General features: G+C 40.6%; 1 protein-coding gene across 1 annotated transcript in view; it reads right to left on the bottom strand.

The window, feature by feature from the left end:
* The window catches only part of zmp:0000000760, a 54350-nt gene extending 26976 nt beyond the window's left edge, over nt 1–27374 (bottom strand). Inside the window, exons 1-17 of the mRNA XM_002664079.7 lie at nt 27254–27374; nt 25442–25555; nt 24199–24322; nt 17832–18225; nt 14992–15069; nt 14811–14912; nt 14678–14731; nt 6518–6571; nt 6387–6440; nt 6254–6307; nt 4200–4253; nt 4013–4066; nt 3850–3903; nt 1235–1288; nt 1075–1119; nt 946–999; nt 796–849 (exon numbers count right to left, since the gene is read on the bottom strand). Coding sequence (XP_002664125.2) covers nt 796–849; nt 946–999; nt 1075–1119; nt 1235–1288; nt 3850–3903; nt 4013–4066; nt 4200–4253; nt 6254–6307; nt 6387–6440; nt 6518–6571; nt 14678–14731; nt 14811–14912; nt 14992–15069; nt 17832–18225; nt 24199–24322; nt 25442–25502 — 1344 coding nt within the window. The 5' untranslated portion in view covers nt 25503–25555; nt 27254–27374. The remainder of the gene's footprint in view (nt 1–795; nt 850–945; nt 1000–1074; nt 1120–1234; nt 1289–3849; nt 3904–4012; nt 4067–4199; nt 4254–6253; nt 6308–6386; nt 6441–6517; nt 6572–14677; nt 14732–14810; nt 14913–14991; nt 15070–17831; nt 18226–24198; nt 24323–25441; nt 25556–27253) is intronic.
* Between the last annotated feature and the right edge of the window lie 480 nt (nt 27375–27854).

The raw sequence follows: 27854 nt of genomic DNA, 5'->3' as shown, positions 1-27854 counted from the left end.
GTTGAGTGTGTAAGTGCATAAGTACATAGTGCATGAGTGCATAGTGTATAGTGTGCCATGTGGGACGCAGCTTTTATCTCTAACTTGCTTCCACACACCTGCCAGGAAGTTTGTAGTATATCTAGTACGGGCTTGATTAGCATTATGAATGGGTTGTTAGAATTGGCTAATAATAGTTGGGCGAGATGCATCTGTTAGAAAATCTGGAATCTGGGTTAAAAAAAAAATCTAAATTGCCCATCACTAGGGCCAGATGGAATCTGCAGACGTTTTTTGCTATTTCTTCAGAGAATTTTGGTAAAAATCTGCGGATTTCTGCGGAATTATTTTGGGAGTATCCAGCGGAGTATCATAACTAAAACATTAATATATTAAATAAAAAGTAATAAGTTACTGAATAAAAACTCAATAAATTCAGATTTACACATTTACTCAAGTAAATAAACAGAAATAATAATGGCTAAAAACCTGCAGAATTCTGCGGAAAATCTGCGGAATTCTGCGCGCGCAGGTTCCGTGTGGGATCTATCACTAATCAAAATTTTGGGATTTTTTTGGTAGGAAATTTACAAAATGTGGAAGGCCATCTTTATTTATTATTCTAGTAATTTTTTGGCTTAAAATAAAAGTCAGTAAATGGCTATACCCACTAATATACCCATGCAGTTTAGGACTGGTTTTGTGCTCCAGGGCCACATGTATAAAAATAAATGTTAATAAGGAATATTCATCAAATGATTTTCTAAACAAAAGCTTTTAATTTTGAGATTTGTCATAAAATAGTTGATCAGTTACCCTGTCGCCAATTTGTCCTCGCTTCCCTTCAGGTCCCTGTGGTCCTTGATAAGCCTGTATGTGAGAACAGCACAGAATTATAAGCAAGCTAGTTTGCATGAAAGTATGGCGGGAAAATATTCCTGAATTTGCTGAAACTGCAATCTGTACCTCAACTCCAGGATCTCCATCTCGCCCTGGCAAACCTGGATCACCAACTATACCCTGTAATGTTCATCTCAATTAGATATTCCAGTTATGGGTCAACAAATCATTTGTTGTTATGACCAAGCAACCAACCTTTCCCCCTACTCCACCAACTCTTCCTTTTAGGCCTTGATTACCCTGTGGAAAGTACGGAGAGAAGTTAAATAGATTCATTTCCATCATTCAGTTGATTAATTAAGCTAAGCGGAGGACAGTAAAAAGCACCCTGATATGAGGAAATGTGATTACATACAGGCTTTCCCTTTTCTCCAGGTGTTCCTCGCTCACCGGGATCTCCCACAATCCCCTGTCATAGAGCAGAGATGGATTATAAGCTTTAGGTCAGATTCCCACGACGAACACAAGAACAAATGTCTGGCCTTACTACTTGTGGTGTCAACGGATTTTACATGGCCGGATATCCTCACAAGTTGGGTCAGAATCTGTATGCAGTCTCAGAAATACTAATTGAGCTTTAATTTTCTCCAAACCACCATTTTTTTCAAAGCTGGCATTTGTAAACAATTTTGTTGACATGCAAATTTGTGTCTCTGCAGACAATTTATTTGCTATTTGAACCCCAAAACTTGTCGTTGTAGTTTTGCATTCTTTTTTTTTTGCCAGCCCTGTTAATGTGTTACAAAACAGCCAGAATGTCAAGCATGATAACAGGCCTAATAATAGACTTTATTGTATTTGTTAACAAGAACTTATTTTGGTTTAATTTAGAGCTTAAACAAATAACCAATAGAATAACTTTTGATGAAATTCACTGTCTCACTAATAAAATTTTTCCACATTAAAAACTAGTTAATAGTTTATTAAAGTTATTTGTAACTAATAAAGCTATCCGCTTGTTAAGTGTGACGTCATGCGAAGCGACTTCCGGGTCCAAGCGCTCTATTCAACTGAATGGGGAGACTCATGAAATGGTAATAATAAACATTTACAAAGCGATTTAAGAAAATCACGATGGCAGTATATGTCCATGCCTAATATCCGATGTCCAGAAAGTGATTAATTTTTGATAAATTGTTAAAATTTTGGTATTTGTTATGCAGCAAGCCCAGAGATTGTTGTGTACACTATGATTTTATATAAAATTATCTTTAATGTGTGATAGGAATAAAACGTGATCATAAACGAAAGATTTCTCCACTCAAATGAGTGGCGGCTTGGACCCGGAAACAGCATACATACGTCACAAACACGTCACCACTTAACAAGCGGATGAGGGCGAGGCAGTGGCGCAGTAGGTAGTGCTGTCGCCTCACAGCAAGAAGGTTGCTGGGTCGCTGGTTCGAATCTCGGCTCAGTTGGTGTTTCTGTGTGGAGTTTGCATGTTCTCCCTGTGTTCGCGTGGGTTTCTTCCGGGTGCTCCGGTTTCCTCCACAGTCCAAAGACATGCGGTACAGGTGAATTGGGTAGGCTAAATTGTGAATATTGCACTCACTGCACTCCAGCACAATGGTAAGGTTTATAGTCAAAATAATGCATATTAAACCTCTTTAATATTATTAACTGTAGATGCAGAATCACTGATATGTGTTGGTTTGCACTGAGTCTCAGTTCTAAAGTTCTATTTCAGATGGTTTATTTTATTTTCAGGATCTGAGCTGAACTATCAGATGCTGCTTTCAGTAGTATGGCAATACATTTGGTGTAAAATGGCGTTCAAACTCACATTATTAGCATTTAACACTGAATACAGGACATAAGGTGATTATTGTCAGTTTATCCTTACAATAATTCCTTCTTAAATGTATTTTAGGTGTTGGTTCGGACAAAAACTCATTTTAAAATGGAAAATATTCCTTCATATGACATTGCTTTTTTATAGAACATGCTTTAAATAAGCCTTTACGCTCCATAGTCAGGCACACTACACTGTAAAAAATAAATCCGTAAAATTTACGGTAAAAAAACGGCAGCTGTGGTTGCCAGTACTTTACCGTTAAAAACACGGTACAAACCGTAAAACTAATTTCTCAATTTTACGCTAAACTACCGTATTTAATTAATTTATAGAGGTAATTTGTCTGTATTTTGAATTACTAACATCTACACTTCTTTTGATACACAATTAGACATGTTAGCACACCCTCATGCAGGTGGTGATGAGAAAGTTACATAATGAGCCGATGCTCATCACAATCAACTTCTCCCACAAGCAGAAAAGAGTATCTGCATATAGAAGGTGCTCAGAGTCATTCACACAGCTACTAAACAGCAGTATGGTAACACGAATAAAATGAAAGTCATGAAATAAACATTGTTTATCAACATTAGATGTAACATAAATCTCTAATGTACATAATTAATGGGGAAACAACTAAAAAGATCCATAGTAATGTCAAAAAAAGGCATAAAAAGTGATGTGCCATGCAGGGAATTCTGGGAAAGTCAGTTTACGGTTATTCGCCATATATATTAAGGAAACATACTGTTATGTAACAGTACGGATTTGTACTGCATGTAGCATTTTTACAGTTTTTTACAGTTGAAATCACGGCCATTTTTTTACAGTGTACTGTTGGTGTCGTCAATCTGGCAACCTGCACTTGCATGTGTTTCGAACCAGGAGTGCAATACCAAGTTCAACCACTGGGTGTCAAACTTACATACTGCACCTTCAACTTTTCCAAATGTGATTGTAATGTTATATGTACACCTTTGTGAAGCTGCTTTAAAACAAGAATTATTGTGAAAAGCACCAAACAAATAAACTTGAAGTGAGTTGAACATACATTTCTCAAAGATATGAACATACGGTGATGACCACAAGTGTCACGTTTGAAATGTAGGATATTTCTATGGTTATTAAATGTCATGCAGCCGAATGCAGAAGGCTCCCAGTCTGTTTTATACCTGGTGGCCTCGTGGTCCTCGAGATCCTTCAGCTCCGTGTAAGCCTTCGCTTCCCTGTTCCAAGAAGAAATGGGAACTGTGAGAATTCCAACCAAACACAGCAACAAATGTTCAAGAGACAAAAAACAATCCAGAGCGAGGAGAAGAAGAAGAAAAAACATACCTTCACTCCCTGATATCCCGCAATCCCCTCATATCCCCGTTCTCCTGCTGCACCCTGGGAGATGTGGTGGGGAACGAGTGAGTCATTCACATCCCCAATAACTCAATCCATCTCACATATATTTTATCGAAGCAATAACAGCAACAAAAAAAAAAAAAGAAGAAGAGTGTTTTAAACCAGAACTTACAACTTCCCCCAGCTGTCCGGTTTCACCCCTCTCTCCAGGTGACCCTCGCACTCCCTTAGATCAGATGCATAGCATGATAATAATGTCAGTGCTTAATACGTGTGATGATCAATGCATTGCTGTTTTTGTTATACAGTATCTTCAAGCTGTGATGCACATTAGGGCTGCACAATATATAAAAAAATTATCGCGATAATATGCAATATTCAACAGGTGCAATGAATTACTTTTTGTTTTTGAATTCAAGAAAAAACCTGAAAAGAAAATCAGGGCTGAAGCTGAAATTCTTCATCGTCATACATGGTAACACTTTATAATAAGTTTCATAAATTAATGCATTTACTAACATGAACTAATCATAAACAACACATGTACAGCATTTATTAATCATAATTGAACATTTACTAATGTATTATTAACATCCAAGTCCATGCTTGTTAACATTAGTTAATGCACCATGAGTTAACATGGACTAACAATGAACTACTGTATTTTCATTAACTGACGTTAACTAACATGAACAAATGCAGTGGTAAATGTATTGTTCATTGTTTGTTCCCGTTAGTAAATGCATTAATTAACATTAACTAATGAACCTTATTGTAAAGTGTGACTGTATACATTTTCTATTAGCTAGAAATTAATCCTAGAGCTAAAAATTACGGGAGTCGAGACTCGAGGAAAATAACAACAGCCAATAAGAAATACCTGCCGAGGTTTTCGTTCATCCATATTCATAAGTTGTATTATTTCATAAGTGTCTAAATGTTTCCACCTTGACAGTTTTTTTTTTTTAGATCAGAAATATTTATTAGATCAGAAGAATATCCATTATTACCTGTTTATTTTAGTATGATCATTTCATCAACATAGGAAGAGTTCAGATGCAAAACCCTCTAAATCCATCAGACCTCTTGTTTTGTAAATGAGCATTTTCTGTCAGCCTCCTCTGATTAGGTTCAGGAGTGTTATTTTATATGTAATGATAAGGTTATTAGCTGGTAAATAAAATAGCTTTTTCATAAATGTCACTTTAGACAATTTGGTTTTTAACTAGACACATTTTCTTTAGGGTTGAAAGCAGCTAAATCCACGTCTGCTTTTTTTTTTTTTGGCAAAAACCTCTAAATCCACCTATTAGGACAAGACAGTGTAATCAGTTGAAAATCACTAATGCTGCTATTAGAAATGATTTTACCAAGCATAAAACACATACACAGACCACCTAAAATACATAAATCTGTCAATTAAGTGGCGGTTCATTCCACTGTGATAAACCAGGGAAAAAGCAGAAGGAAAATGAATGAATGAAATCTATTAATGTCATTAAAACTGACAGTTAAATCTGAACCATCTGTTGTCATTTCTGATATTTGCGATTTTAGATTTAATGTTAGTAGAGCAATGTAAACATTGTAAACTAAGCTTGGTAGTAGTGTAAAAACATTGTGAAACGTGAATTTCTCAATAGCATCACTGCGCAAAAAAAATCGTTATGAATGCATGCTACACTCTGGACTGTACATTGTGTTTTGAGGAAAGTGTTTATAATCTCCAGTGTGTTTTTCATTCCCTTTCCGTAAAGAATCTGTCATTGTAAATTTGTTTCAGGACTGGTAAAAGTGTTTTGCGTCTTGTTCATTTTTTTTTCTAAAATGTAAATTGTTTCATCCTTGGTAAAATCGTTTTTTCCCTATGTAATCGTGTCTAATGATAGGTAAACACGTTTTCCTAAATTTAAATGTGTCTTGAGCTTCTTAAGAGTGTTTCACGCTTTGTAATGTTGTCTTGCACTTCCCGGCCACTGCATTACTCGAAAGGTAAGTGAAAGTTTGCAAAAAGTCTTTATTAACATGAACATAGGTTTACATCTTAATACAGGTTTAAATTTCACTTACTTTTCAAGCTATTTTGTCATTTATGTTGATGTTTCTACATAAACTTAGCACAAAAAGCAGCATCTAGTACATTATATACAAAATATCAAAGCATAGTGGTTGTTTTTTGCATATCTCCAAAGGTAATCTAGTAGATTCCAATAATACTGACATTACCTTGTGACCTGAAGCTCCTTTTAGGCCTTTCAGGCCTTTGGGTCCCCTATCCCCCTACAATAGAGGAGACAATGTCATTACAATGCTATAATGCCATCAATGCAGGCTTTTGTGCAGGTGTATAATGCATTACCTCCCGGCCTCGAAGTCCTCTCATGCCCTTTTCACCTTTGATGCCTTGCTCGCCCTGTGGAATGCAAGCTGACTAGTGAGTGTGCTTGTGCAACAGTATGGACCAGTAGAACGCATAAAGGAGACACTCACTTTAGGCCCAGTTTCTCCTATGTGCCCATAATCTCCAGTGTTCCCACGTCGGCCCTGCAATAACACACAGTCTGAGCTGAAGATTTGCTTGTAATAGTAAATAGCACATAGCAACGGCAACAGATGCAGGGTTTAATTGTCCAATAAGGTTGGCTGAAGACGTAAAGATCTTGGTTTACGGTGTTGGAAAATGGCAGCATGTATTCCACTATATGACAGCCCGGAGCTAGATGAAGCTGGAAACGTTTCCCCCCATGTTGGTATAAAAATGCACTTGACCAAATAGGATCCTTGCTCGACTGAACGTCTGCCAATACCTTCCAGGGATATAATAAGAAAAACCTATATAAAAGGCAAGTAGAACTTCATAAGGTCTGTGCACAGTGTTGTTTTTATGCCAGTGTACTACTTGCGTCAATGCCACATTTTTAAGAAATGCAACCATGCATTAGCAAATGTCAAATGTGTAGACCACATGTCGCCTCACAGCTAGAAGGTCGCTGGTTCGAACCTCGGCTCAGTTGGCGTTTCTGTGTGGAGTTTGCATGTTCTCCCTGCCTTCGCGTGGGTTTCCTCCGGGTGCTTCGGTTTCCCCCACAGTCCAAACACATGCGGTACAGGTGAATTGGGTAGGCTAAATTGTCCGTAGTGTGTGTGTGTGTGGATGTTTCCCAGAGATGGGTTGCAGCTGGAAGGGCATCCGCTGCGTAAAAACTTGCTGGATAAGTTGGCGGTTCATTCCGCTGTGGCGACCCCGGATTAATAAAGGGACTAAGCCGACAAGAAAATGAATGAATGAATTAAAGTCTAAAATGTCATTCATAATGTGTCTCCTATCATCCCACAAAGGTATTTTCCTGTATTTCTCCCGTATTTTCAATCTTACTATGCAAAAGACATTAAATAGCCGGTCCTTCCTATACGCAAACCATACCACCAAACCACCAGGGTGCGCCACTTGCTCTTAAATGTAAATCTGTTCTGTAATACAATTTTATTTATGCATGAAGACACTGAAATTAATATTAAAATGGCAGGATTTCTTTCCTTTACATTACAGGCGCTGTTGCCACTCCATTGGAATCAGTTGTAGCGGTGCGTGACTATCAGACGCTTCACTGTGATAAATAGACACTGCTTCCCACATGGCTACTGTACACGCAATTTAAGCAGAGCGAAAGTGGACACTCTGGGTTTTGAAAGCGTGTTTGAACAGACATATGTATACACATAATAATAATAATAATAATAATAATAATTATAGCAACAAATAAACATGTCAATCTTGGTGGGTTTTCTTGCACTAGGTTGAACTTAAGGTTGAACTCAATTCATTAATTAATTTTCTTTTGACTTATTCCCTTATTTATCAGGGGTTGCACAGCAGAATGAACTGTCAACTTTTCCAGCATATGTTTTACGCAGCGGATGCCCTTCCAGCTGCAACCCAGAACTGGAAAACATCCATACACGCTCCTTCACACACTTATACACTACGGCCAATTTAGTTGATCAATTCCCCTATAGCGCATGTGTTTGGACTGTGGGGGAAACCGGAGCACCTAGAGGAAGCCAATGCCAACATGGGGAAAACATGCAAACTCCACACAGTAATGCCGACTGGCCTATCTGGGACTCAAACCAGCGACCTTCTTGTGATGGTACCTTAAATTCTTTGCCACAGCCACACCGAGCTGTTAATGGAGTAATCCCTGGGAATATTGCTTCACAATACACTGTTAAGACTTTTACAAACTCTTCCCGTTGCAAAACGGACCACACACGGCAGCAGATGTACAGTGTGTTTGCGGGGGAAATGCACTCGGTAGCCCCCAGCAGGAAGGCAGTAAACAGATTATTGCCCCCTTCTGCTGCACAGTACATCAGACGGCTCTGTTGCACCGCAGCACTGGACTGTCAAAGGAATGCTCATTTATCTTTCTATGTGGGAATGAAGAAAGGAATAAACAAAAACAATTCTCAGACTGATAAGCTAGAGCATCGACAATGGTGATATTAGTAAAAGAGCACGTTGACTAGTGAAGCTGCTGACTTTTAAAGATATTATTCCAGCTTGCCACAGAGAACTGGATGCGGATCAAAGAGGTAAATTAGTCATAACTCTGGGGTGGAAAGAATCAAGTCTACCGCCCAGGGTCACACACACACACACACACACACAGGAACGTCAACTGTGTCTGCATAACACAAATGTATACAAGTAATTGGATCCCGATGCGCTTGCCCTTTAATTAAGCTGATCGGCAGACATTGTCCTGTGTATTTGCAGGGCCTGTTTAGACTCTAATGGCTTCGCTCCCTTTGAGACTGACGCCACAGCTGATTTTTCGATTTATTTATTTATACCACTGTAGCTTAAAAAGCAAGCGTGTGTACCGTCAATATAAAGATTCTGGAAGCATTTTGAAATGATTTCTTCCCATTATGCGTGGCATTTAGGGACGTTTCTGACAGGGTGAAATGGTCGAGCACTGGAAGTACAAAGTTTACTATATTTAATTGTGTAAACCTTTCCAAACCTGCCATGAACTCTGAAGTTGTGAAGTGAGGATATCTTTTTTAGAAGCCATTATTATAAATTCTTAGGATACAGGGTTCAACGCTAAGGTTTTTTTCTACTGGCCCAACCGGACGGTTCAGATTTTTACTTGCCCTGCCAATATTTTCACCGGCCCCACCAAAAAAACGTTAACTTCTTAGCCACAAATAAAAAAAAAACATGTCAAAATGACGGCAAACTGTATAAAAGATCACTTAATTTTTTTTTTGTCATGGTGTACCCTCTTATATGTCTGCTTCCAAGACGTTAGAAACAAATGTTTTCCTTTAGCATCATCATTTGATGTTACCGCCATGTTGCTGTCTCTTCGCTGTACTAATAACGTGCTCACAACATCCAATCAGATAAGAAGAACCGAGAAGGTAATAATAATAATAATAATATATACAGTATATATATATATATATATATATATATATATATATATATATATATATATATATATATACACAAGGAATGCGTCAAAAAGATAAACAAACATACATGAAGTGCGGTTTATTTATAAACTAATTTCGAGAGGATCACGTGCTTAATCAACACGGCTGGCTCCTTATTAGCTTCGTAATCAGCCTTATTAGATGATTACGGAAGCACTTTAAATAACCCGAGTTTCTTACTCCAGTTATCTTCGTCTTGAAGCTCCCCCCTTTCCACCCCTTCTTGACCAGCTAAATCCGGATAAAACCAGCTTAAACAGCCTGGTTTAAGCTGGTTTTGGCTGGGTTCCCAGCCTGGCTAAGCTGGTCAAGCTGGTTTTAGCTGAACATCTCCCAGCCTGACCAGCTAAGATGGCCAAAACCCCTCTAAAACCAGCCTGGTCGACCAGCTAAAACCAGCCAACCAGCCTGGGCTGGTTTAAGCTGTTTTTTTCAGTAGGGAAGTGTTGTAGTGTTGACACTTTTATTTAGCGTTGGCCACGTTTGTGTTGGTACAAGTAGGAAACTGGCTCATATTGTGCTTTGCAGTACAATAAAACCATAGACTGTAAAATATATGGACGTAGTATCCATGACGTCACCCATAAGTTTCTGAAGAGCACAAATGAAGCGACAAATGGGCGTGGCCAACTCGGGCCATTTTGTGCATGCATTATCGCACTGACCGGGATAACTAAGGAGGGCGGAGAGTTATGCCGAGTTCAGAATGCATGATTTCAGCCCCGATTTTTTGGTTTTGATAAATCGACAAATGCCTTAAATCACAGGCAAACTGGTGCTCATTTCCGCAAGTAACAATCACACAGTGTGAACTATCTATCCCGCTATCATCCCGTAAAGGTCTTTTCCCGTATTTTTAGTGATTCTCTGAAGGGTGGCAAATAAACAGTGATGAGTCGAGCCTCCCATACGCAACCCAAACGCTAGACCAGTCATGCAGAGTGAAAACATCTGTGACACGACTACTTTTAAAATCAGGCAGATGCTTCGGGGAGTGAAATCTGAGAGAGAAAATAAGATTGTGGGTAAAAATAAGAGTTCTACAATCTTCCTTTGGATTAGTCCCTACCGTTATTGGTTATGTCTCGACAAGAGACTAAAGTAAACAAGCTTTATTTTTATGATGTGTGTCATTGTGTCAGATTGCACACCTAACATAGCAGGCTAGCTAATATGGTAAATATATATAATAATTCACATAAATATTTATGTTATTGTCTGCAAATTTCCGGGAATTACCACCACAAAATCCGTCATTTCTATTGCAAAAAAATTAAAAATCACAAAAGAATAGTGTGTTTCTCAAGAAATAGACTATAGATATAGATATAGAAATAGAAATAGATATAATCTCATAATATTTGAGATATTTGAGAATTGTGTTTATCATTCACTCATTTTATTGTGTGCAAACACGCATCTTAAAGTGTAAATCAGTCCTTTGGGACTTCATATTGACATGCTAGACGCTGTAGTCAGCATCTGTTAGTATAGAAATCTATATCTACAGCTGTCATTGTGAAAAGGGATGAAAAGTAACTGGAAATTATTCCTAAGCTTATGTCCATCACGTTGTTCTAGTCGTTCCACATCCCAAGTGACCAAAAACCTCATGAAATCTCATCTGGCTTAAAAAGCGTAGCCATTTTCCAAAAGCCTGATTTTAATCAGATTTCAAACCTCATATGGATGTGGTGTGGATGGGGTTTGTAAAATTGGGATTTCATGTGGGTATTTGCTGTTCAGACTTCGAACAGCTGATGGGATTTGAGTTGTGCTCAATATGCCAACAAAAAAAAATGCTGTTTGTTGCCTGTATGAACAAAACCAAGCGCTTAGAAAACCTTCCCAGAACTCTAGAGATGTTGCACCTTGCCAATCTATACAAGAGTTTTCTCAGATAAGTTACAGGAAATCTTTTGTGTTTAGTGTTTGTCCCAAAGTCAAGCTTTGGCAAATCAGCATGCACCCGATAATCTGGGGCCTCATGTACGAAGACTTGCGTGAAAATCATACTAAAACATTGCGTACGCACAAAGCTGTAAATGTGCGTACGCAGGAAAAAAATTCAGATGTATGAAACACTGCGTACGCCGAGTCTCACGCATATTCTTTTGTACATCTGAATGAACGTGAAACTGAGCGCAACATGCACGAGCACAAAATCCCTGCCTGGCTCCTCCCCTGTATGAATATGCTAATGACTCTACTTTGGCAAAACCCAACAAAAAAGCAACGGCAAAAGCAAGCAAAAGGAGAAACTTTGAACAGAATGTGAATTGGAGGTGCTGCTTTCAGAGGTAGGCCGGAGGAAAACGGTGTTATTTGCAAGTTTGTCCTCCGGAATTAACAACAAAAGAAAAAGATAGAGTGGGAGAGTTTAGCTGATACGGTTAACACAGTTGGGTCTGAACGTCGCACTGTGGAGTTTAAAGAGAAATAGTGTGGTTTATATGTGTAAAATGTTGCAATACCCTTAACAGACTCAGTGGCGCAGCTCGTAATACGCATGTCAGCATGGTTTGACACGTTCGAGCATGAACTCGGTTAAATCCAGCGTCTGATGAATTCTTTCTTCTTTTTTCCCCGCTACATATGAGATTTTGCCAACTATTTATCACGAGAAAGACAAGTAGGAACCATCAATAAGTCTGTGCATCATATTTTATTTGCACATCTATTGAATGGAAATGTTTCTGATTCACGCATGCAAATTCATCTTCAGATAGTGTCTTTATAGCAATGTGTGTGCAGTAGATCACTCAGATTACATTGGGAAAACAGGCGACCGCTGCAAATTGCGCTTTAATGTTTGGCTGGTCAACTGTATGGTATGGAAACCTTATATACCTGCTAGATGAACCCGTCTCATACAGCTGCCATTGCAAGGCTCAGACACTTTGTAGAGAGGAATTTAACACAACTGCCTCTAGGAGTCGCCAATGGAAATAAAACACATACGCACAAAAAATGTGCGTACGCCAACCAGAAAGCTGCCGTGAAGCTGCGCACATTCCCACGTTCAGTTCATTGTTATTAAATCCAAACGTGAGCGATTCTGAGCGTGAAACCTGGCGTACGCAAAGTTTTTGTGCGTACGCAGCGTTGATACATGAGGCCCCTGGTCTCTTATTTATAAAGTTTGAATGCACTAAAAATGCTGGGTTCCACAATTCATTCATGTTGTCCCAACGCAAATTAAATTAACTTAATAATAGTTTTTACAAATGTTGGTGAATTGAACATTAAACAATGCAGTTGTGCTCAAAAAACTAAATAAGTAATTTGGACAAGCAGCAAAGGTCAAAGTCTTTGAGTGCGTACAATAGATTTCTTCTTGTGCCAATCAGAGTTATGCCATATTTTTGCGACTAATCACATAGCATTTACAGCTCCGATTATTGCCTGAATATCTTCATGATTTCATGATTGCAGGTTTCACATCTCGTACTTTCAAGAGCCATTATGCAAGCCAAGAATCACACACATCACACCCCCCTTCTGACCTTACCAAATGTCTAAATGAGATTAATACATGGATGACTAATAATTTCTTAAAGTTAAATGCCAGTAAAACCGAAGCCCTCTTGGTTGGCTCAAAATCTGTTTTATCCAAAGCTCAATCTTTTACCCTGTTTGTTGATAACTCCCCAGTCAATTTCTCAACCCAAGTGAAAAGTCTTGGGGTTATACTGGATGGCATGCTCTCATTTAGTTCTCAAATTAGTAATATCTCACGTTCTGCCTTTTTTCATTTGCGTAACATTGCAAGACTTCGCCCTTCACTATCTCAACAAAGTACTGAAGTGCTTGTTCATGCTTTGGTTACATCACGGATTGATTACTGTAACTCGCTTCTCTCTGGTATTCCTGATAAACAAATTCATAAACTACAGTTGATTCAGAATTCAGCGGCTAGGATAGTCACCTGCTCGCGTACTTCTGATCACATAACTCCAATTCTCTTTCACCTGCACTGGCTTCCTGTTCACTATCGTATACAATACAAAATCCTCCTCTTAACATACAAAGCTCTTCATAACCTGGCCCCTCACTATCTTTCTGATCTTCTTCATTTGTACACTCCTTCACGCTCACTGAGATCATCTTCTGCTGAACTGTTATCTGTCCCACACTTTAAGATGAAGTCATTTGGAGGCAGGGCTTTTAGTTGTACAGCACCGAAGTTATGGAATTCCCTGCCTTTGCACATTCGCCAGATGGACTCTGTTTCCAATTTTAAATCTCAGATAAAGACGTTTTTGTTTAGGATAGCTTTTAATGATTTGCTGGTTTAATTATGCTGATTGTCATTTTTACTGCTTGCATTTTTATGATGTGCTTGTAATCTGCTGTAAGGTGTCTTTGAGTGCTTTGAAAGGCGCCTAAAAATAAAAGGTATTATTATTATTATTATTATTATTATAAGAAGCTACCGTTAAGGGGACGCTCATGCTGGCATAGCTTTCTCCAGCCGACCTCCTTTGTTTGCCTTTACAACACACAGGTGTTTTTAATAGTTTCAAATACCACATCCTTATCACTCCAGTACCCCTAGCTGAAGTGCAACAATCACAGCCTTTCACTGACAGTTGATTACTGCTGCTGTCAGTAAATAAAAACCTACCGCAGGACGCTCTGCTATACGAGAGAAGCCGCAGTGTTTACCATTTACTCCAAGCGAGTCCCGACTCTTTATTTCCATCATGCTGTACTTCTACTGCCATTTTCCACAACTTCACGTCCCAGACAGGATCTATTCCAGGTTAATTCCCTCTTTCATCGGTCTCTTCCTTCAATACTGCTTGCTTTCATTCTCGAATCCTTGTGTTTGTCCATTAGTGCATCTTTATCAAATCCCAACGACCAACAACTAGAGCTGAACAATCGATATCACAATGTATCCGCAATAGTTACATCAGAGGATTAGATTACTTATTGAAGTTACCTATAAAGTTACCTATGTAATTATGTATTAATCATCTTGCGATATTAAATCCATATCACGGCAAAACCAAATATGGCCATGTCAGATTTTTCCAAAATCATTTAACCCAACCAGCAACTACTTCTGTTTGTTTGTCCAGCTCAAACATTGTTAACTCTTACACCATAGTGTGAGATTTCAGACTGAACTCTTACCCAGTTGCCCTGTCGGCCTGGATCTCCTGTATTCCCCGGCAGACCTCTGTGACCCTACGGAAGATCAGTAGAGTTGTTGAGACTCCAATATGGCGTTTATCGTGTAGGAAAACAGAAGGAAGATTTTGGCTACCTTGGGTCCTGGGGATCCCTGGACACCTGGTTGTCCATGCATGCATTTACAGGTGGCTTTTCCTCGTCCTGCAGTTAAACCGATCTCAGCATATCCTCCACACTGTTGAGGAAGGAGCCGTTCAGAACAGACTGAAAGCTCATGCAGAAGAGCAAAATGTTCACACGGCACACAGACTCACCACACTGGAGAGTTCACAGCAGCTCTCAGAGTACGCTTGATCAGCATCACAGGACACTTCCATCTTCTGCAGATCCACCTGCACATGCACAGAGATTCTAAACAGTCTATAAACCCTTTTAACCTACCAAAGAAAGCCCCTAACAAAGTTAAAATTAACTCACTCTTGAATTACTCGGCCTCATGTCATTTCAATCCACTGTAACAATCCACTGTTCATTTTTCTGTTTATTTTTTAGACACTAAGGGTGCTTTCACATGTGGTTCATTGGCCTGGACCGTACCCAAGTTCGATTGTCTCCCCTTGCCACCTCCTCGGTTGGTTTGTGTTCACACTGTCTGTTTTCCTTCTGAACCCCGGTACTCTTGCGTCATCGAGCTGCTGTTTTATTTACGGCCGTTGCTAGGTGACGGCCACGTAAACAAGCGTCAAATTGGAAAGACGTCCGCACATTGCCTCTTTCAGGCGGACTCGGGTACGGTTCACCGGTCTGCACCCGGGTTCAGAAGACGCATTCACACTAGCTATACATACCGTACTATGACGTCAAACAAACTCGGGTGCGGACCAAAAGTAATAGTGTGAAAGCACCCTAGTTAAGATATGTTAGATGACATCTGAGAGCTCCCTCATCCTTCATTGACCAGATCAGAGCACACATTGACTATGGCAATATGATGCTCGTGTATTCCACTGTGTTCATGTCGTATTATTAATGGTAAATGTGTAACTCGCTGGTTCTACATCCCTCAACCTGCTCCGAGCTGGGGCGACTCTTCCCATGGGAGTCAGTTGCTCAGACAAGGAGGCTAAAAACCATGGCCTCTAGCGTCTGTCGCTAGATCACCTTTTTGGGTTCAGAAAAGTCAGGTTTACCTGCACAGCTCTACACTGGCTGGCTTCTGATACACTCACCACCCCCATCCAGGTCACTGACACCAATGTAACCTGCCGGTCCTACACCACCCTACCTGCTTTAAGCTAAGATGGAACCGGTGATTCTCTGCAGAGGAGTGAGTTGCTCTAACAAGGAGGCTAAAGACTATGGAGTGTAGCGTCTGTCACTAAAGCACCTTATCGGGTTCAGAGGAGTGAGGTCATTAGCTGGCCTGTATTACACTTACCCCCCTCACTCCCATCCGGGTCACTGACACCAATGTAACCTGCTGGTCCTACACCAACCAACCTGGTCCGAGCTGGGATCAAACCAGCGATTCTAGAGGACCATGGCCTCTAGCGTCTGTCACTAGAGCACCTTTTTGGGTTCAGAAAAGTGAGGTGTACCGGCACAACATTTCACTGGCTGGCCTCTGATACACTCACCACCCCCATCCAGGTCACTGATACCAATGTAACCTGCCGGTCCTACACCAACCAACCTGCTCTGAGCTGAGATGGAACCGGCGATTCTCTGCAGAGGAGTGAGTTGCTCTAACAAGGAGGCTAAAGACTATGGAGTGTAGCGTCTGTCACTAAAGCACCCTATCGGGTTCAGAGGAGTGAGGTCATTAGCTGGCCTGTATTACACTCACCCCCCTCACTCCCATCCGGGTCACTGACACCAATGTAACCTGCTGGTCCTACACCAACCAACCTGGTCCGAGCTGGGATCAAACCAGCGATTCTAGAGGACCATGGCCTCTAGCGTCTGTAAGAACACCTTTTCAGGTTCAGAGTAGTGACGTTTACATCGCACAGCACTTCAGTAGCTGACCTCAGTTAAATTCACCCCCTAAACCTCTCTCCCATCCGGGTCACTGACACCAATGTAACCTGCCGGTCCTACACCAACCAACCTGGTCCGAGCTGGAATCAAACCGGCAATTCTAGAGGACCATGGCCTCTAGCGTCTGTCACTAGAACACCTTTTCAGGTTCAGAAAAGTGAGGTGTACCGGCACAACATTTCACTGGCTGGCCTCTGATACACTCACCATCCCCATCCAGGTCACTGACACCAATGTAACCTGCCGGTCCTACACCAACCAACCTGCTCTGAGCTGAGATGGAACCGGCGATTCTCTGCAGAGGAGTGAGTTGCTCTAACAAGGAGGCTTAAGACTATGGAGTGTAGCGTCTGTCACTAAAGCACCCTATCGGGTTCAGAGGAGTGAGGTCATTAGCTGGCCTGAATTACACTCACCCCCCTCACTCCCATCCGGGTCACTGACACCAATGTAACCTGCTGGTCCTACACCAACCAACCTGCTTTGAGCTGAGATGGAACCGGCGATTCTCTGCAGAGGAGTGAGTTGCTCTAACAAGGAGGCTAAAGACTATGGAGTGTAGCGTCTGTCAATAAAGCACCTTATCGGGTTCAGAGGAGTGAGGTCATTAGCTGGCCTGAATTACACTCACCAACCTGGTCCGAGCTGGGATCAAACCGGCGATTCTAGAGGACCATGGCCTCTAGCGTCTGTCACTAGAACACCTTTTCAGGTTCAGAGTAGTGACGTTTACATCGCACAGCACTTCAGTAGCTGACCTCTGTTAAATTCACCCTCTCTGACACCAATGTAACCGGCCATCGAACTGGCGATTCTTTACATGGGAATCGGTTACAGGCTACAGATCATGGCCTCCAGTGTCTGTCCTGAAGCACCTTTTCAGGTTCAGAGGAGTGAGGTTAATCTGCACAGCACTTCAGTAGCTGGCATCTGTTACAAACACACACCCCGACATGAGAGAGGAGATATAACGTCTTGGACAGCTTCTGACTATGGAGGTCTAATCAATTTTGTTTAATCAAGCTCTTACAAGGCGTTCCCTGGCTTATTGTAACAAAATGATGGTCACATTATTTCAGCCTGTTAAATCTGTATCACACCCTGTCTTACTCACCGAGACAGAGCGATCACCTACGGCTCTCTTTACGATGGACGTAAAACCTTGTCGGATCACCGGCCGTGGCTCATCCAGAGGCTCAACACTGATCTCCTCACAGTCAATAAATAGCTTCACTTGTTCGCCTTTTACACTCAATGCCAACTTGTGCCACTCTCCATCAAAGAGTTTTTCTACTCTCTGGAAGGTCCGCAGCATCTGTGTGCCCTTCGGGTTGGTGTAGAAGAAGTCCAGGGTTAGAGTGTCGCCCTGAAAGCGAAGGCCGACCTGATCTCGGCCTTCAGGGTCACTGACTTGCCATAGATTCCAGGATGTTTTAGCAGTGTCCTTGGTCACTTTAAAGGTGGCGATGACAGAGTAGTCTGATGGTAGACCGTCTGGGTAGATGTCACTAGATGGGGGGATGAAATGGGGAAAAGAGAAATGAATCAGTGCAAGCAAATTAAAAGCAGAATCAGCTAGAGGACATTTCCAAGAAGCTCAAAGTGTTTGTGTTTTTCCTTAATGAATCAGTGTTGTTGAGTGAATAATTCAGCATGTCACTCCATGAGACCTGCCTTCATGCTAAAACCTGCTGAACGAGCCACTGAATATCCCCACCACTACATGAAGTTTATGTATAAACAAATTTCGAGAGGATCACGTGCTTATGATTGCTAACAGCTGACCCGCATTATCTAATTCACTACGATCCAATCAGATGACTCCTAAACTACTATAAATACCCTGGGGTTTATTCCATTGCTATCTTCGTTTTGAAGAGTCCCCCCTTCCTCCCCTACTCCTCCTTCTTAGACGGGTGACACGGTGGCCCAGTGCCTAGCACTGTCGCCTCACAGCAAGAATGTCTCTGGTTCCTGGCTTTACCAAAACTAGCAGACATTTCTGTGTGGAGTTTGCACTTCTCCCCGTGCTCACGTGGGTTTCCCCCGGGTTCCCCGGTTTCCTCCCACCGCCTAAAAACTTGCAATTAAGTCAATTGAACAATCCAAATTGTCAACATAGACACGCTTCTAGTTAGTAATTAGTTTCAAGAGCATTCACTTGCTACAGCAGGGGAGTTCTCGCGATCTACCTGAGCTCAAACTCCCCTCCCGCCTTGCAACAGGAGGGAGCCCTGGGCTCGAGGATCTCATGAGCTCAGGGCTCTCTCCCGGGACAGCATGCCAAACAAGCTTTTATAATTAATCATCAGCTAAGTGTGAACTCTTGAATTCACTAGATACCGACAGTATGTCTGAACCATAGACTGTAAAATATATGACACAACAGCAACCACCCGGGACCTTGCAAGTTACAAATTAAGCACTGACCAGTCTGATCATTTTCTCTTTACCATCAGTGCATTTTGCCTACAGATCAGCAGCTCACTGGATATTTGATCTTTTTCTGGATCATTCTCTATAAACCAGATGACTGTGTGTGAAATTCTGCGCTATTTTGTCCCCGTGTGCATGCGTACATGCATTGATTGCTTCCATGTGATTGTCTGATACTTTCATTAATGAGCAGTTGAACAGCCGTAGGGTGACACGGTGGCTCAGTGGTTAGCACTGTCACCTCACAGCAAGAAGGTCGCTGGTTTAAGTCCCAGCTGGACCAGTTGGCGTTTCTGTGTGGAGTTGCATGTTCTCCAGGTGTTGGCGTGGGTTTCCCCCATCGTCCAAACACATGCGCTATAGCTCAATTGGATGTAGTGTGTGTGTGTGTGAATGAGTGTGTATGGGTGTTTCCCAGCATTGGGTCGCAGCTGAAAGGCATCCACTGTTTAAAACCTATGCTGGATAAGTTGGCGGTTTATTCCACTGTGGTGACTCCTGATGAACGAAAGGACTAAGCTGAAGGAAAATGAATGAACAGCTATACCTAATAAAGTGGCCCGCTAGTGTATATCATCTTGCTAAATGACTGTTGCATGCTAATAGCACAAACATTTCCATGTAATACTGCTTTTTCAGTGTGACCTTATGTTAAGTTTTGCATTAATCTAAACCAAGCTCTCTCCAACTGTTTCTAATTCACTCTTCGGCTCCCGTTTGTTTTTAAAGAGAGTCAGTTTGTTGAAATTAGCAGTTAATGTTTCCAAGAACAGTGTTCATTTGTGCGCTGTGTGGTTCCCCGGATCGCTCTCACTCTCCCGTTTGATGTTGTTGATCGCGTTTTGCGTCCAGATTTTGCGGTCGTTTTACAGCCGCGCTCTTTGCATGATTCTTTGGTCAAGTAGGGGATGTTTGTGGGAGGTAATTGTGGACGGAATAGTTGGCCCACACACACTAAAGGAAAGACCCAACACATGCCATAACCGCAGCTGACATGACCAAACAGCTGCTGATGCTTGAGAAAGACATGAGAATATAATGGGAACATTTCAGGACGATGACTGTGCAGTGTAAGATCAGCCAGCTCAGCGGATGCGTATGTGTATGTTTTAGTGCTGCACTATACAGTCAGAATGAGTCGCCCTCCTGTGGATTTTTCAGATATTTCCCAAATGATGTTGAACAGATTTAGGAAATTTTCACAGTATTTGCTACAATATTATTTCTTCTGGAGAAAGTCTTATTTGTTTTATTTCGGCTAGAATAAAGTTTAGAATATGTTTTTATTTGTTTTAAAGCCATTTTAAGCAACCCAGGCTCATTCTGAAAACATAGCTCTGTGGGCGTTTCTGGAGACGGTGATTTACGTGGCCGGAGGTACGTATGGCCACATTTGTTTTTTTGAGCGAATGCTACGGGGCGGTGTGACGCCGCTCCTCTTCTTCGCGCTCGTCGGCTGGGCTGATGGCTCACTTATCTCTGTGTGGAGGGCTCTCCTGCCGCAACCAGTTTGCCCGCTTAGCTAGTAGTAGGTGGAGGAGGAGGAGGAGCCACCCAGGGCGACGACCGGCCTCGAGTCCGGGGAAGAGCGCTTATAGAAATCAGGTAAGATGAAAAACAGAATCCAAAAAAATAAAGGCGAACGAGTTCTTGACGGGGCGAGAATGCGGCGAAATCTAAAAACTCTCTCAAAATCGGGCGAGGGCTTTTGCTTTTCTTTTCTGGACGGCTTTTGTAAACCATCACTCGGGTTTAGGGAAGGAGAAGGAGGGCATCTGGGTCGGCCGATCATTCAGTCATTCGGCCAGTCGGACAGACAGTCGCTCGACAGGCTTTCCGACGGCTTTTCGCGTGAGAACGGCGTGCGCTCCCGAGAGGCGTTCGAGACGCACAACGGCCTCTTGCGGATTCGCATTAACAAAAACTGCACAAATACGTACCTCCCGGGACATATTCCGCGTTCTCCAGAAACGTCCACGGGGCTACATTTCCACAATGAGCCTGGGTTGATTTTAAGGTCAATATTATCAGCCCCCTTCAGCAATATTAGTGTTGGATTGTCTCCAGAGCAAACCACTGTTATACAATGACTTGCCTAATTACCCTAACTTTACCCTAATTACCCTAGTGAAGCCTTTACATGTCACTTTAAGCTGAATACTAGTGTCTTGAAGAATATCTAGTCAAACATTATTTACTGTCATCATGGCAAAGATAAAAGAAATCAGCTATTAGACATGAGTTATCAAAGTATTATGATTAGAAATGTGCTGAAAATTAATAGTATTTATGTTAAACAGAAATTGGGGGGAAGTATACATGGGGCTAATATTTCTGACTTCAACTGTAAATGGTTTTAGCATAAAGTTTGCAATGTGCACATCTGCAATAGTCACATCGCAAGATCTGCAATGTCGAATCAGGATTATGCACACACGAATGTGAAGTAATCGCAAAGTTTAACCATAAAGTTACCAAAATATCGTATCATTTGCATGTCTGTGTACACATGTAAATCCAGGATTGTCCACGAACTGAGGAAACCGGCGCGTTTGCTAACTAGTATTATATATTAATGCTTTCTCAACTTGTAATACTGCGTTTACGACATTTGTCAGTGAAATAACGCCACGTGCACGTATGTCCATTACGCGAATGTACTGTGTTCTGCCATTTTCATCTATTTTCCGCTTTTCCGCTGCGCATCAGGGCGTAACGTTACTGCGAACCAGGCTGGGCCGGACCTCGAGCTCAGAGGCTGAAATCATTCCACGTTCAAAGTAAAAACTTCCAATAGCCGGAGGGCGATTAATGACTACACGCGCATATATTCACCAACCACGAACAGGAAATAGAACTGCTGTATTTTTTATTTGTTCATGTCTTGCTGGCGAAAAGTTTGTTGTGATGCAAGCGTCACTGAACATGTACTGAGTAAAATTTTACTGAAAATGTATTAGTAATGCCTTGCACTACTGCGTTACAGGAAAAAGTAATATGTTACTGTAATATAGGGGTCACCAATCTCAGTCCTGGAGGGCCGGTGTCCCTGCAGGGTTTCGCTCCAACTTGCCTCAACACACCTGCCTGGATGTTTCAAGTATACCTAGAAAGACCTTGATTCCCTGCTGAAAAATCCAGCCTAAACCAGCCTAGTTTGGTTGGTTGGTTTTAGCTGGTCGACCAGGCTGGTTTTAGAGGGGTTTTGGCCATTTCCAGGCAGGTTTCCAGCCATTTCCAGCCTGGTCTTAGCTGGTCAGGCTGGGAGATGACCAGCTAAAACCAGCTAAATCTAACTTAAACAAGGCTGGTCAAGCTGGTTTTAGCTGGATTTTGCTGGTCAGTTTCCAGCCTGACCAGCTAAGACCAGGCTGGAAATGGCTGGAAACCAGCCTGAAAATGGCCAAAACCCCTCTAAATCCAGCCTGGTCGACCAGCTAAAACCAGCCAACTAGCCTAGGCTGGTTTAAGCTGGGTTTTTCAGCAGGGTTAGCTTTTTCAGGTGTGTTTGATTAGGGTTGGAGGACTTTTGTAACGCATTACTCCCATCACTGTTCACAAGTGAACATTTTTGGAAAAGACTCTTTTTAGTTGACTATAAAGGCTGATTTATACTTCTGCGTCAATCGCACTCATATGCTACAGCGCTGCCTATGGTTGACGCATAGCCCTACGCCATGGCCGTCGACGTCACTGACGTGCACTTCTCAAAAAATGTAACTACACGTCGCAATGACGCATTGCACAAGCTCTGTGATTGGTCGGCTTGGTAGTGCTGACGAGTCTGGGCGGGGCCGAGAGCCGCGCGAATGGCGCGAGCGATTGTTTACAAGTGTGGAGTCCCGTGAAGGAGCTCCGGATGTAAAGTTTTGTTCTGTGTTTACCTCATAGTTAAAGTTGTTGCACGTCCGCCGGTTCCTGCCTCAAAATGAGCGAGTTTGAGCCACTTGTGCATTCAGGAAGCGTTCAGAAAAAAACTAAATACCAGCGAAGAAACTCGACACAGAGACACATTTACACCTCACTGCCAACTAGCGTTTTGGAAGTGTTAATGAAGACCAATAGAGACAGCGCAGAAGTATAAATGCACAGCTACGCACGTTGCATGCGCCGTGGGTTATGCCCCTTTCACACGGGGCTTCAGCGTCAACTCCTGACTGAAGGCGTGTCTGAAGTTGGGGCTGAAGTGATCGTCATAGCAGCGTCAGCCAATGAAATTCAGTCAGCAATAGGCCACTGTCTAGCTGGTGTATTTGCATACAGCGATCTGGTTGGCTGACGCTTCCGTCGGTGCATGAAATCTGAGCTAGTCCTAACTTCTACAGCAAGCAACGCCTCTGAAGGGGCGCCGACGGATCCACAATGCAGTTCGGCAACGCCTGACGTCACCCATTCAAAGTGAATGGAAAGCGTTGACCCGTGTGAATGGGGCGTTACGCCGGTCACTTGACGTAGAAGTATAAACCAGACTCAAGTAATATATTATATCCTTAGTGGGTATAAAAAGTATATATTTTAAAAGTCAGAAAAGCTTTCAAATTATAACCCCATATAAATTTCCCTCTGGTTTTTGTCTTGTTTTTTATTTAATTTAATTTATGTATTAAATTTTTTTAAATGTAATATGCATAATGTAACACCATCGCTCTATGTTATTTTCTGATGTTTCAAAGTTGTTGCAATCTTTTATTGTTAACTGTTTAGGAAATCAATAATAAATAAAATGGCATGTCATGCAGATGCACTCCAATATACAAAATCATCCTATTATCAACATCCAAAATGGTCCTAAAATTATTTATTTATTCTTTTTTTAAATAATAGAGCTATTCATTTCATCCGTTAAAATTATAATCAAAATGCATTGCAAAAAAGATCTGAAATATTGTGATGTCAGTTGAAATGATAAATAGATCTATATAACAGCAGTGGAAGAATGTAAGGAGCAGGAAATGAGAGATATTGTTTGGAGGCGAGCAGGATTACTGTCAGTGGAAAAGCAGAAAGAGTGGAAAAGTATTATGTCAGAAGGCCGATATAAATACCTTGTGCTCTTCTTGAGGTGGAGGGACGGGTTAACACGATACGCCACAGCTTCAGGCTCGGACCCGCTGACCCGTCTCACCCCTGAAGACTCGGACAAGCGGAACTCCTCCAGCAGGTCATAAGCTAAAAATAAAAGCAGATGGAGCGGGAAAAATCAAGTCGGATTTCGCTTCAAACTGCTTTACAAAGACTCAAAGCAACCTATGACAGATTTCAAAAGATTTCACTGTGGATTTTCAGTGGACTTGCTTTGAGTTTGTGTTTAGGTCCATATGAAATGTAGATGGATTCAAATAAAGAAAAACTGCAGGTAATTAAGCGTACATCATGTTTCATTCATTCACTTTTCTTCGGCTTAGTCCCTTTATTTATCAGAAGTCGCCACAGCGGAATGAACCGCCAACTAATCTAGCATATGTTTTACACAGCTAATGCACTTTCAGCTGCAACCCAGTACTGGGAAACACCCAAACACTCTCATTGTCACACACACTCATGCACTACAGCCAATTTACCTTATTCAGTCTACCTAAAGGCATGGGTTTGGACTGTGGGGGTCCGTATTATGTGATTCACAAGTGTTTTCCGTGTATTGATGGTTGAAAATTGCATTTTGGGACCTTTATCTCTGCTTTTGTTGTTGAAAATTAAACTCTAAAGTTCAACAAAGTGACTTTTATTGACAGATGCCCTTCCAGCTGCAACCCAACACTGGAAAACACTCACACACTCTTGCACACACACACATGCACTACGACCAATTTAGCTTATTCATGTCAAACCGGAGCACCATGAGGAAACCCACGCCAACATGGGGAGAACATGCAAACTCCACATAGAAATGCCAACTAACCCAGCCAAGGCTCGAACCAATGACTTTTTTGCTGTGAGGCGATCGTGCTTCCCACTGCACCACCATGCTGCCTGTTTGCAATCACTTACCTTAAAACAATGTAGTAAATCCCATGCTTCTTTTTACAGTGTATATACTGGTATTGCTATACTTGTGGGGTCATTTGCACCCTACAATGAGAGGAACTTAACATACACACACACAGTGCACTGAAAATCCAGAAATGGCTTAAAGTGGTCCGTGCTGCCCCCTACTGGTCAATAAGACGATCAGACATACTCTCTCAAATGCTTTTATCAGACAATTCTCTTAATCGAAACATCTGAGCCGCATCTCCTTTACACACATCCTCACGGGATGCTAAATGTTCTGCTCGGTTAAATTCTTACTTGGCAATTCCTGACAAATGATGAGGCCGAAGACAGCCAGGAGGACAGAGAGAACCAGCATTTTGATCAAAGCTGGAACTGTGGAGACCAAAGGCTGTCAGGATTTAAATGTGCCTGTAAAACACAGAAAGATTGAATAATAATAAACAACTGACGAATTTAGCATATTAAGTGCTAATTTAGTGTTCGATAAATAGCTGGACTTCAATAACTGAAATACAGTATATCATATTCAATACGCTTCAGATTGAAATGACAATTTTCACAAAATGATAAGCAACAGTGTGCAGAACTGGCAATATTCTGCTGTTAATGCAATGCAAAGAAGATATTTAGCATGCAGTTCTTTTCCAAACACATTTGAAATGGCTGTGAATTAAGCAATATCGGTGAGATTCACTTCATAAACAGAAGCTTAATAATTTGCTTCAACCTAATCGCATGAATTGTTTAGTAAAACACACATGCACAAGGTCATTTCTTTAAGATGAAATATTTCTGCTGTTTCTATTTTACTGGATTACACTTTAAAAATGCAGGAGTCCACACAATTCCCTCATGTTGTCCACAACACAAATCGGTTAATTGACTTCAATAGTTTTTACAGATTTAACTGGGTTGAACATAAAACATTTAAGTTGCCCCACAAAAAACTAAAGCATTGTGCTGGGTCAACTCATATTAAATAAGTAGCTTGAATACAGTTTCTACACTGTTAAAAAAAAAAAAAAAAGGAATTTTAGGGTTTATTTCCAGCAGCTGGAGTGGCGAAAAAAAAATGGCCGTTAAATTAAAGAAATTTACCATAAAAAAAAAATGGATATAAAATTTGAGAAATTAACAGTAAAAAATGGATATTAAATTAAAGAAATTTACCATAAAAAATTTAAACGAATATTAAATTAAAGAAAATTATCTGTAAAAAAAAAGGATATTAAAATATACCATATAAAATGGATATTAAATTAAAAAAATTTACCATAAAAAATGGATATTAAATTGAAGAAATTTACCATAAAAAATGAATATTAAATTAAAGAAATTTACCATAAAAAATTAAAACGAATATTAAATTAAAGAAAATTATCTGTAAAAAAAAGGATATTAAAATATACCATATAAAATGGATATTAAATTAAAGAAATTTACCATAAAAAAGGATATTAAATTGAAGAAACTTACCATAAAAAAATGGATATTAAAATAAAGAAATTTACCATAAAACAATTAAAACGAATATTAAATTAAAGAAAATTATCTGTAAAAAAAAAAAGGATATTAAAATATACCATAAAAAATGGATATTAAATTGAAGAAATTTACCATAAAAAAATGGATATTAAAATAAAGAAATTTACCATAAAAAATGGATATTAAATTAAAGAAATTTACTGTAAAAAATAGATATTAAATTAAAGAAATTTACCATAAAAAACGGATATTACAGAAATTTACCAGAAATTTATATTTAAGGTAATTTCTGTAATTTAATCATTATTTTAAGTATAAATTTCTCTAACTTAACGGCCGTTATTTTCCTTTTTTTTTTGCCACTAGCTGCCGGAAATAAAGCTTGAAAGTACGGATTTTGTTTACAGTGTAGTTTACAATACTGTGACAATCACTACTAAAAAGCACTAACACACATACAGATACTATACATAATACAGTACAGCTCTGCTTTCCGACTTAATCCACATTATGCTCATTATCGAGTGATATTTCTCCATCAGTATAGTCGAAGCTCCATCTTAAATGAACTAAAGCAGTTTCTTTAACTATATCTTCAATAAACATGCAAAAATGACTTACATATTCTTGTGAAGCAGTTCACTGCAGATATTGTTTCCCCTGGCTGTTCCAGCAGTGATCATAAAGGCAGTTTTAAAGAAGCATCTCTGGTCCCAACATCCCCTTCAGCCTGATCCTTTTCAGAAGAAACCTTGATCCATGAGCTCCACTCCACCCTCAGGCCCAACAGGCCCTTAGCACATTATCCTATGCAAACACTGACCTCCACATTCTTCACACAATCCTCCGGCTATCAGACACGGCCATTTAGAGGCACTTTTAATGCATTTTGATGCGTTTACATGTGATTCAGGTGGGTTGTGGTGTGTGTGTACAATACATGTGTTTACATTGATTATATTTAAATGTAAATTGCGTATAGTTGTTTCCAAAATATGGCACGTAAAATTTATTATTAATGACATAATAAATTGGAAATCCAACCCAAATATTAACTCTCTAGACATTGCTCAACCTATTAGATGAACTTGTCGATAGGATAAATGTAAATTATATTTAGTTGTTTCCAAATTTGCATGTAAAATCCATAATTAATGACAAATAAAATTTAAAAAATGCAAATCCAACCCAAATGTTAACTCACTAGACACTGCTCAACCCA

This window comes from Danio rerio, chromosome 13 (assembly GCF_049306965.1).
Source record: "Danio rerio strain Tuebingen ecotype United States chromosome 13, GRCz12tu, whole genome shotgun sequence".
NCBI lineage: Eukaryota > Metazoa > Chordata > Actinopteri > Cypriniformes > Danionidae > Danio > Danio rerio.
The sequence above is the reverse complement of the archived record's forward strand: the minus strand, read 5'-3'. Positions and strand labels throughout refer to the sequence as shown.